The sequence below is a fragment of the Loxodonta africana genome, chromosome 9, assembly GCF_030014295.1.
Source record: "Loxodonta africana isolate mLoxAfr1 chromosome 9, mLoxAfr1.hap2, whole genome shotgun sequence".
Classification (NCBI taxonomy): Eukaryota; Metazoa; Chordata; class Mammalia; order Proboscidea; family Elephantidae; genus Loxodonta; species Loxodonta africana.
The window spans coordinates 102,764,604-102,776,801 of record NC_087350.1 but is presented as its reverse complement, the minus strand read 5'-3'; the positions used below and the strand labels follow the sequence as shown (position 1 = coordinate 102,776,801).

General features: G+C 37.3%; 1 protein-coding gene across 5 annotated transcripts in view; it reads right to left on the bottom strand.

Moving 5' to 3' along the window:
* Positions 1-12,198, bottom strand: part of NFIB (nuclear factor I B) — a 258,003-nt gene that overhangs the window by 2,623 nt on the left and 243,182 nt on the right. For 3 of the 5 annotated variants that reach the window (XM_010587941.3, XM_010587942.3, XM_010587944.2), the window contains one exon: positions 1-4,093. This exon is cut by the window's left edge and continues 2,623 nt beyond it. In XM_010587941.3, the coding sequence (XP_010586243.1) occupies positions 3,964-4,093 (130 nt within the window). In that variant the 3' untranslated portion in view covers positions 1-3,963. The remainder of the gene's footprint in view (positions 4,094-12,198) is intronic. The other 2 variants (XM_010587943.3, XM_010587945.2) reach the window with 1 other exon arrangement.

Here is a 12,198-nt window from a genome sequence, read left to right as displayed (position 1 = left end):
CGAACATTACCCCGTAACTATATTGCTATAATTAAGATTTTTGCCATGTCTTTATGTACAGTCTCCTTCACTGCCTTTTTTTTTTTTTTTTTCCTTAGACAAGCCTCAAACGCTCACGTCACTCCAAGGAAAACATGGTTCACAGGCACTGCAAGTGGTGGGCTGAAAAGCAACACAACAGAGGCTGAACAGTGCCCTGGAAGCGGGTGGCTCAGCCACAAACCCACGTGGATGCCCTTGGGTGACCTTCACCGTCCTGAAGCTCTGCAGTTCTGGGAAAGGGAGGGGCGTGCAAGACCTGCAAAGGCGGGGCCCTTAGTCAGAAGATACTTCCTGATAGAAGAGGAGGAGGCCGAAAAATGAATGTCAGATTATATATATATATATAGTAGTATTTTTAATAGTTTCCTCTCAAAAGGAAAAGAGAAAAATTGATTTAAAAAAAAAAAACCAACTACAACACTTGAACTGGGACTTTGTATTCAAGAGGCAGGCAGGAAAACCCACAGTGTGTAATTTATTAGCTAGAACTGCTCATTCGCTGGCAAAAAAAAGGGAGTGAGTCTGCTCTTAAAAAAATCCTGTGTGTCCTGTGAGACTGATTTGTTCACCTAATGGGTCAGAGATACACGAAGAACTTGGCTGAGATGATCTGTTTTCTGCCAGGGCAAGTATCACAGAAATGACTGGACTTACTTTTGAACGTGCACTGCTGTACCATTCAGCATTTGGGCTATCAAAGTGAATGGGCTAATCAAATACAATTCTCTGGCCCATTAGCATTGTTCTAAAGTATTCATTATTAAATGATATGTTGTTAGAACAACTGACAGTTTATTTCATTAGGCCATGGCCTGGGGAAGGGGGTAAAGGGATTCCTCAAGACAGCCTACCGTGTGTCACTAATTCTGAAAGATTTCCCTTCTAGTAGTAATGAATTCATTCAATCGGGCTAGGGGGCAGAGGCAAAATAAATCCAGCTTCTATTCACTGTCAACCCCTCAGGGGAAGCAAAATCAAATCTGTAATTTTAGGTGCCATCCCTTAACATTTCCAACAGCATCTAATGGGCTTAATTCAACCAGACAACTAATTTCTTAAAATTCTATCTTCCCTTTTGGCTTGGGTTCTCGGTTTAAAGGGGCAGGTAGAATAAAAACTTATCAAAGTTTTTTGTTTTTTTTCCATAAAAGCTGAACTTTGATTTTAATCATAAGTCCAAATACATTCAATAATTACAACCCTCAGTTCTATCTTCTGGATGTTCAAAAAAAGGAAAAAAAAAAATTTCAAGCATGCTGCTATCCAGGTGAAGCAGTAAGTCACAGGTAAATGACACACTATGTATCGATGAAATGAAAAATAGGGAAGAAAAGTGGCCGGAAAAATATGGACACACTCCCTCTAGCTGGGGTGACATGTTGTGTGAGAGAAAGGAGAAAGCCTTGTTGTTGTTATCGTTAGTTGCCATGGAGTACGTTCCAACTCATGGGGACCCTTTGTGTGCAGAATAGAACTGCTCCATAGGGTGTGACCTTTAGGAAGCAGACTGCCAGGCCTGTCTTCTGAGGTGCCTCTGGGTGGGCTAGAACTGCCAACCTTTAGGCTACTAGTCAAGCCACAAAAGTGTGAAACACCTGTTATGTGGACTTTCAGACAAATATCTCTGCCAAATATGAGACAGGCTCACTCTCAACAGTGGATGCAGAAACTTTGAAAAAATGCTACCACCACCACCAAGAAAAGACAATTTCCTGAAGCCAAGACTGCCTCCACGAGAATTCGTTCAGTTTGCTTGTTCTCAGGATTTTTGTCATTGTGGAAACCAGAAACGAGTTCAGCTTGCACCCCAGGTGGGAAGTTAGAGAGGGGGAACCTGTGTTGGCTGAAGTTTGTCACAGTAGGCAGAACAGTTGCTTTGCAGGTCAAGCCCATCTCAGGGTGCACTGCTTCACAGCTACACTGTAAAGTGTTAAAAATCCTCCCACCCACCCCAGAATATATATATATGTATATTAAAAAAAATCCCCTGTCCGTCTCTCAGTACACAAAAGGACCTCATCACACTGCAAAAATAGCAGTACCCACTTTGGTCAATTAAAACAAACAAACAAACAAACAAAAAAAGCATACATTATTTTTTTTTTTAAATCTGTGTACTTACCTATAATAACCAATACAGCTAAAAGCACTACCTACATAGGCAAAACTTGGTATTGCATAATTCGTATAAATTTGAAACCCCTCCCCCCCAAATATTAATTGGAAGATGAAAAACATGAAAGGTTAATAGAAAAAACACCAAAATACTGAAAATATTGCTGGTCGATTACAATTTTTAAGCGGCAACTATACACAGCCATGATATGCTTTATAAATGTGAGATAAAGGTACAACTGTCTAAAAAATCCATGATGTCACACATTTTTCTTCGTCTGGAGTACAAAATAGTCTGTCATAAAAATGGTAAAGATTTAAAATGATAATAAATGCAGCAAAACAAGTGTAGTGATGTCACTTTTTTTGTGTTTTTGTGGTTTTTTTTTTTTTTAGATTTCAAGGCAAGGCACGTAATGTGGACATTATATCTTCGTGCAAATCAGGATTACTGGAAAGAGTATTTTTAATTAAAATTTTAAGAGACATAGAGGCAAAAATGTGTCTGCCCATGCACACTACAGATCTGTCAATACAAGAAATGTGTTGAACAAGGCTAATGTCTGAAAGCACCATGCAAGTTTTCAGCACCCTGATTACGTTTGTTTTCTCAAGAGTGCGTTTTTTATATCCTACACCCTGGCGTTCCCAGTTTGTAAACTGTAAGCTTTACCCCTTGTGACATGGATATGCCTGCCTCTTTGTCTCTAGAATGCAGATTTTATAGAACCTTTTGTATACCCTATGGGTTCTTGATGCAACCAGTAATTTTAAATAAATAAATTCTACCTCCAAGGAGGCTGCAGCTAAACCAACATAAGTGCTGTGTTTTCATTAATTTTTTTTTTTCCTCAAGCACATGATTTGTCTTGATTTAATGCCTGTTTAATGCCCTCAAAAACTGAGGGGAAAATAAATTCGTTCAAAATTATTTTAAATTCTTTTTAATCCCCTCAATTTAGAGTCCAAGGGCTGAAGGACTTATAATCATGGTTCCCCTTTAGATATAAATTTTTAAATTGCACTTGCCTCTGTTAAGTGTTTCTTTTGTGGGGAAAATATTATATTAATTTTTACTGTTGCATGCAGAGATAAGACTTCACCTACATAGAGGCATTTCTTCCATAGAGCCTTTGTGTTCAAACTGTTATTTTTTTTCCTTTTTTTTTTTCTTTTTTCCTTTTTTTTTCTTTTTTTTTTTTTAAGATTTCAAACTGGGTTACACACTGGGAAAGGCTGGGTTAAGGGCCAAATTTAATAAATCTGTACTGATAACTAAAGGCTACAGAGATTTCATATTTTTTTTTTTTTTAACTTTTAGAAATCAGAGTGCTTATAAAATGGCTGGCTCAAAGGCCCTTGTCATCCAGCCCCTCTGACGCCGCCTCCTAGCCTTCGTTGGTGAGATAACCAGGAATAGTGATTCCATGCGTAAACAACAAGAATACTAAACCAATAAAACTAGCTTATCATGCAAATATTAAGGCATCTAGAAAGTCAGTTAAAATATATTGTCATAGAGACAGAACATCTATTTCCCAGCGGACTTCATGTAACAAAGGCTACGTTGCAGGGGCTGCGATCTACCCATCAGTGAAATATCATCGACCCTTTTTATGTCATTACAGTTTCAACCTTAAGGGAATTAGTGATTGTAAGTGCTGCAATTGCTGGTCTATTATCTTCTTTCTTCAGTTTCTTTCCTCTCTCCCCCTTTTTTTTTTGTTTTTGTTTTTGTTTTGTCCAGTCTTCCTCTTTTCCTTTTTTTTTTTAGTTTCTTAAACTATTGTTGTATTTCATTTTCCCTCAGTTGCTCGTTTCTGCTTGAAGGAAAGGTTCTCCAATTATGTTCAAACCGTAATTTTGGACATTTGCCGGTAGGATGGGTGTCCTATTTGATACTTGGAAAGGAACCAAGCTAGCCCAGGTACCAGGACTGTTGAAGGGAGAGGGGCAGGTGGGAGGGAAGAAAAAAAGAAAAAAATACAATGTTAAAATCTTCCACAATATTAGAAATATAAATTCCATATGCATCAAATTACAACTATAGCTTTTTTCCCAAATTACTATTTAGTACGAGATAAATGTAATCTGTTACAAATATTAAGCTTATATACACTAATATGGTCTATTTCTTTCATAAAAAGCAAGACTACATGAGGCAGAAAAGCCCGGAGAAGGGCACATACAAAATGATTAAACTCTCATCAATTGAGGATATTCTTTCTATAATATTTGATCCACTTCAATATAAATGCAATATAACTTTTTGTCTAATTTTTTTAAAGCAGCAAATCCATAATGATACCAATCACATTATAAGAGTTTGCCAGTTCTTTTCTTTTTTTTTTTTTTCCACCTTTAATTCCCAAGCAATTCAGCGGTAAAACGGGTTTCAATTTTTCAGCTGCCTATGGGGTTCAATAAAATTGCAAGTTGTAATGAAAGATTTTTTTCTCTCACCATAGCATCAAATATATACCTTGTTTTCAGGAAGGCCAGTGCATAATACGCAATTTTAAATGCCAAACATATCTTAACCTGTGTTTTTTAGTAAAAACCAACCAAAGGAAAAACATAGAACCAAAATGGAACAGACTTTTTTTTTTTTTTTTTTTTTTTGCTGTTCTCTACAGATAATACCCATTGCGAGAGAAAACTTTTATAGGAGGCCCCAAGGTGTTTCTGATTGTGGTTATTAGCTCCATAGCTCTCCAGTGGTATTCTTACCCTCCTCCAAGACTTCGTTTCAGATAGAGTCAGATTTTTCCTTCCATTTCATGGTTTCTTACATTGGCTGATGTCTTAAGTCTGGGCACTTGGCCCTACACCCATCAGTAAGGATTCTGCATCTGAGCTGCCCTGGGCTTGATGGAGTGGAGGGATGGGTAGGAGGGTACCAGAGGGGGTAAGGAGATGGTATTCCTCCCCCTCTCCAACCAGGCAACTCTGTTTTCACCTTGATTATATGCGGAGTAGTGCCCTGGTGGCACAGTGGTTAACAGCTCAGCTGTTAACTAAAAGGTCAGCAGTTCGAATCCACCAGCCGCTCCTCGGAAACCCTAAGGGGCTGTTCTATCCTGTCCTACAGGGTCACTATTAAGTCGGAATCGACTCGAAGGCAACAGGTTTGGTTTTGGCATATATTGGATTTGGGGCTGTTAAAAAAATGTTTAAAAAATAGTTCTTTAGTTGCTACTGCCATTAACCAGTTTCGGTTGAGTCAGTTACAACTCATGACGACCCAGTGCGTGTTGGATTAGAACTGTGTCCCATAGGGCTTTCAATGGCTGATTTTTCAGAAGTAGATCTCCAAGCATTTCTTCTAAAGCATCTCTGGTAGACTCAACCTCTGACCTTTCGGTTAGCAGCTGAGCACATTAACTATGTGCACCACCCAGGGACTCCAAGCTACTGGCATAATACCTCATTAACAAATGTCTATATAGAGGAAAATAACCCTAGCGCTCCATATCACAAAATAACACCACACCATACATTTTGGGGTATACCTAATATGTTTTGATTGTTTTAACAGTCAAATTGGAATGAATTTCAGCTAAGCCACAGCTGCATAAATACTTCTGAACCAAGAAAACATCAAACTGACAATCCCATATCCAGTTTAATCATTGCTTGGAGACACACCGGCAATGTTTTAAATTTAATTTGGTATCCTTTCCTTTACATCTGGAACCATGAGGCAAGCTGGACGCTATTGTTGTAGCTATCAATTTAGACACATTCATTTATTTATGTTTGAGTTCCAAAGGTACAAAGCCCTTATGTACTCGAAGGAGCAATTTTGGATTTAAAAAAAATTGATACATACTGATTTTTACTCTAGTGATACCTCCGTACAAAGTATTGCTACATGTCTAGGTACATGTTTCTGAGTTATATAACAACAGGAAAAAATTCAGTCATCTCTTATGCTCAATGGATTTTATGGTTAAGCCATGAGCTCCATCATAGCAAAGTCCATCTCTGTTTTGTACATCATCTAATATACCTGGCACTATACCTATACCATCAAGCACTTGATTGATGTTCAGTAATTCTCTGGTTAAGCATACAAACAAATCAATTTTTCCAAATTGAGCCCAACTACATATTTTTAAGAGGTGCTGTTCATTATCACACATTTTTATGAATATATTGTGATTTGGTTACCTATGAAAAGACTATAGACATCTCTGAACTTAAAAATTAGAGCTCCTCAGCACTAACAAAAAGTAAGTATACAGGAATAATCGCATTAAAGCCAAAAAGATCTGCCCTCATTATTTGCTGAAAAATCATAACTCTAAAGAATATTTGTTATTTGGTACCTTTTTAAGGGACTTAATTGTTTTCACATATTTCTCTCTTCCCACACACATCTTCAAAAATTATTTCTGTGCTTTGCATCATTTCATTGGGAATAAGGTTACATAAAGCTTTAAGAAATTTATTTTTCCCTCAACTGTGTTTCCGTCGTACTTTGTACACAATCCAATTACAGCATTTATCACTTCATATCATAATCATCTATATCTATGATTATTTGAAAACCTACCGCTGTTGAGTCCATTCTAACTCATGTAGCAATCCTACAGGACAGAACAGAATCACCCCATAAAGGCTGTAAATCTTTATAGAAGCAGACTACCACATCTTTCTCCTGCAGAGTGGCTGGTAGGTTTGAACCACTGACCTTTTGGTTAGCAGCCTAGTGCTTTAGCTACTGTGCCACCAGGGTTCCTTATGATTTTCTTGCTGAATGAAAAATAAGCTTCATAAAGATAATAACCTTGTCTTATCTACCCTTAGAAGGTTTGGCCATAGCCAACGTTAAGTAACTATTTCTTCAACAAATGAAATAAATTTAAAAAACTGGTATCATTTTAAACCTGAAATAGGAAGCATTTGTCAAAAACAAAAAAGTGACTCACTCAAATCAATAATCTTTGACAGTAAAAGACAATGTGAGCACCAAGTAAATTGCTCTGCAAAGTTAACAAGGGTCCCAAATTAAAGGGGCTCTAGAAAGTCATTTACAGACTGTACACTTCAGGAAAATAAAGCCTATTTTAATGGCTGAAAATAGGTGTGGCTCTTTAAATGAAGTCTATCTGCTAATGACAGAAAAGAATTCAGGGTTTATTTATTTATTTTTTTGCAATAGCCTTCTTAGTTTTATAGAAGGCACACGTATTACTATTCTTTGGAAAACGCTCAATAAAAATAAATTGATGCTAGTGACTAATGGGACTCTTGCTGCAGTATGCCTAACAAATGTAATTTAGGTATTTATTTAAACCTTTCAAACCTCCCATCGTACCTTATGACCACGTCAAAATTGCAGTGTGCAATATATTTGTCAATACTATTTATGAACCTTTGGGGGAAAATAAATCTCAAACATTAACACTATGCAGACCCCATATAGGAGTTTTATAAGTCTCTTATTGCCAATTTGTAGGTTAAGTTCAGGACTATAAGGTGCAGACATTTTTTAGAGTTCTTTGGTAGTCCCATAGAAAGAACCTGGTAAAACTAATTCAAAAGCTATGATATCGATGTAAAGAAAAATGTTTAATCAAACCAAATAATCTAGATCATTTAAACTCAAAAAACACATTTAATAGAAAATTTAACAGTGCTTTTTATATATCTAACTCACTCTTTCTATCAATGCCAATGATCAGATGTATGGATAAAATAAACACACATATTCATATTTATTTACACATCCAAATTACATATAAAATGCCTAATAGTCTTAACGCATAAAGGAAGTGGAATCATATGGATCCCACGTCCAATCCAGCAATCTGAGCCTCTGTCCATTAATAGATGTAAGCATGTATTTGAAAAAAATCCAAAATCTACTGCCGCTGAGTCGATCCAACTCGTAGCAACCCTATAGGACAGAGTAGAACTGTGCCATAGGGTTTCCAAGGCTGTAAATCTTTACAAAAGCAGACTGCCACATCTTTCTCCCGCAGAGCAGCTGATGGGTTTAAACCACTGACCTTTCAGTTAGCAGCTGAGTATGTTAACCACTGCACCACCAGGGCTCCTTACATTTGAAAGGATTTCAAAATATTCAAGGTCCAATTAAGTTACTTGAGCAATGTATTCCCAGGCATGCATTTTCTTTGTTTTCATTTTAATTTTCATTGTTAAATCATCTTTTTTTAGGCAAACAGAAGGTAAGCATGACTGGAAGATGAAAACACATCTTTGCAAAATGTACACTGGCCATCAACCTTTAAAAAGAAGAACAGAAGTACTTCGTGCAAAATCAGGCGCACATACACAAAAAACACAAAAGATTCTGATAGTCCCTTAACACAAAGCACAGCCCACCCTAATGTCTTCTACTCTTTGCACATAATGAGATATTCTATTAGAAACATAACCCAAACCCAAATCAAAACCACCACTCTTGCGTCAATTCCGACTCATAACAACCCTAAAGGACAGGATAGTACTGCCCCCATAGGGTTTCCAAGGCTGTAAATCTTTACAGAAGCAGACTGCCATGTCTTCCTCCCTGGGAGAGGCTGGCAGGTTCCAACTGCCCACCTTCTGGTTAGCAGCTGAGCACTTTAACTACTGCGCCACCAGAGGCCCTCAAAAATAACCCCTAAGAGGTAAATCAGATTTCTTAAAAATAATATGTCTAATAACATGAATTATATTTTCACCATTTTTTGAGCAAATGCATAATCTAGCTCCCCCCAAAAAAGAAAGAAAAAAAGCAGCAAACAGCAACTAGTTTGACCCTGAGCAGCACTAACGGTAGGTGACAGTCCTGTCTGGTTTTACACCAATAAAACCCAAATAAGACCACCTCTAAAGCACTGTGTGTGCTTCATTCAGGCATCACTCTTCAAGAGAAACAAACTCTATGAGTTGGGAGAAGAGATCCACCAAATCGTGCTGTTTGAGGAACAGCTAAAGGGAGACAGAACATGACGTTGAGTTGAAAAGACATGTAAACTTCTTCTGTATGGTTCTGGTGGTCAAAACTAGCACAAAAGGGAGAAACTTTCAGAAGATTACCACCTTGAGGGCCTACTATGAATGAGGTACTATCCTAGGTGTTTTACGTATACCACATCACTTAATTCTCTCCATGACTTCTTGAAATGGCATCATTATCCCCATTTCACAGATGAGGAAGTCAAGGCTTGAAGAGGTTAAGTCACTTGCTCTAAGTCACCCATTTAGACCCCTGATATGAATCAGTCTGCTGATTCCCATGGCCATTTCACTATGTCATACTGTCTCCTGCAGAGGTCTGACTTTGGCCCAAAATTAGAAAGAAACTTTTAACAGAATTTTCTGAAGGCAAAATGGATTTGCTTCAGGAGACAGCGAATTTCCCATGCTCTATACAAACTAGATCATAAATTAGCTGATGCTGCAGAAAAGATGTGCGCACAGAATATGTGGTCAGTCTGGATAGCCGAGTAATCCTAAAATTCTATGTATCTATCTCCTCTGAAAACAAATATAACTGAAATTCTGTTGCGGTAACACCATGGTGAGGATTAAGAGGGAAGAAGACACATACTTATTAGTTTTGCAAACAATTCACAATTTATACATCTCTTATCCTGAATAAATTGGATAAAATAACTGGTCTTTGCATCTACAATGTCTAACCATATTCTACATCTTTCCACAAAAGGCAAAAAAATTGCTCAGGGCAGTCAAGTCAGCATTTGATAGTTGTGTTTTCAAAAATTATACATTCAATGACTGTGTTTTCTAAGCCCAAAAGAATTGGGCCCTTAGCTTTTAATTCAGTAACCACTTAAGAAAAAAAAAGAAAACATGGCCAATGAGTCGATTGCAACACATAGCAACGCAACAGGACAGGATAGAACTCCTCCGTAGGGTTTCCAAGTCTGTAATCTTTACAGAAGAAGACTGCCACATCTTTCTCCCTCGGAGAGGCTGGTGGGTTCAAACTGCCTACCTTTTGGTTAGCAGTCAAGTGCTTTAGCCACTGCGCCACCAGGACTCCTTCCCTAAGAATCATTTGGGACCAAATAAACATATAAAGTCATAAGTTGGGTTAAGAATGACAACAACAAAAAAGGCCAAAGGCTTCATTTCAACTATTAGCCTTAGATGATTAAAACAGTAAGAGCTATTTTAAGTATGGCAAAACTCATTTATTACTAGTTTGTAGCTTATCAGATAATGGATTGGGCACTGGCTGAACATTTTATAAAATGTCAAAATATCCAATATGCTAACACTTTTCAGAGGAATAATAATATCTCCCATTCAGAGATTTTACATGCCGATTTAATCATGAGACTACTATATTTACTCCGAAGATAATAAGTACTCTTTCATGAAGTTTATACAAATATTACAGGAATGAAATAATTATATATATTAACACATACCTCAACTGCAACAGGGGCCACATTCATTTATAGATAGCAATAAAAATGAGTAAAGGCTCAGAAAGCTCAGTGAATAAATAAAATAGATATTTTAATTTAAAAGAATTTGCTTTTAATTCCTTTGCACCAGTTTAAAATATCCCCATGAAGGGAAGTTTTTTTACTTCCTTGGCTAAAGACTCCCAATTTTATTGGCACGATATTAACATGCAAGAATTAGTATCTCCCCCAGAATACACAATAAATAATTTTCCCCTATTAATAGCAAAAAACAAAAAACCTGTGTGGGAAAACCAGGCAAGGGTGAGTAAATGAAGTATTGCTAGAAACTGCACTATCCTAGATTGTACGTGAGTGTATTTGGACTGGCTGTTCATTTCCATATCACACCAAGGGTAGATATTTTAGGATTGTGTTATGTGAAAAAAAATCCTAGCTGAGTCCAGTGGAAAGTATATATGGGTATTTAACTTAAATCCATCAATGTACTAGAACAAAAAAAGATACTAAATATATTAATTGCTAGCACTGGTTATTATTTGCCAGGCACTGTACTTGGCCTACTTTAAAGCTTTTAATCCTTATAACAAACCTATGAGAAAAATGCCATTATCATCCTGATGAGGAAACTGAAGCTAGGAAGTTAAGTATCTTCTTGCCCAAGTCATAAGCTGTAGAAGCCAGGATTTTCACTCGAGCAGTGTGAGTCTAGAGTCTATATTCTTACCCAGTCTCTTCTTTCGTAAAACACACTCTTCTTTTTTAACTGGACTAGAATTTATATTACCCCTGAATTATGGAAAGTTTCTATGATTTAAGGCCCGTATCATTTAGACACACTGAAATTAGCGGTGAAACTCTCAAGTGTAACCCCCGACTCCAAATGTCAGAACAAATAACTATATTTTATTTATCCAATCACAGATGTTTTTCAGCTGGATGGAATATCTGCCTTTGTTTCATGTAGACACACACATAGTTGTATGTCTATAACTCACCCATGGTGTTCTACTTCAGAAACAGCTAGTCTAAAAAAGCCCAAACCAAACCCGTTCCTGTTGAGTTGATTCCGACTCGTAGTGACTCTATATGAAAGAGCAGAACTTGCCCCATACGGCTTCCATGGAGCGCCTGGTGGATTCAAACTGCTGACCTTTTGGTTAGCAGTCGTAGCACTTAATCACTATGTCACAAGCGTTTCCATGGCTAGACTAGAACTGAAAAATAGAAAGCATTTTACACAAGTCTTGGGTTTCTCCGAGTCATTTTTCCCATTTTTAAGGATCACTATTGCCATCTGAATGATCCTATTTGCATGCAAGATGATTTCTAATGATTATTACTATTTGTAATAATCTGTATCAGAAAGCTCCCTGGTCAGCTCTTACCTGAACCGCAAAGTACTCTTGTGGTCCCCCTGGGAAACACCAAATATCATAAACTGCAGGTGGCTGGTGGAATTATGCTAACTGCAAGCAATAGCACTTCACAGTAATGAAAGAGAAAAGTATTTGTTTCTTAACTAAGTAGGTAAATAGCCTTCCTTATTGCTACTCCTTGGGGACCAACGGTTTTGAAAATAACATACCAAAATGGTAGGTCTTCAAACCTCATTCATTTATATTCA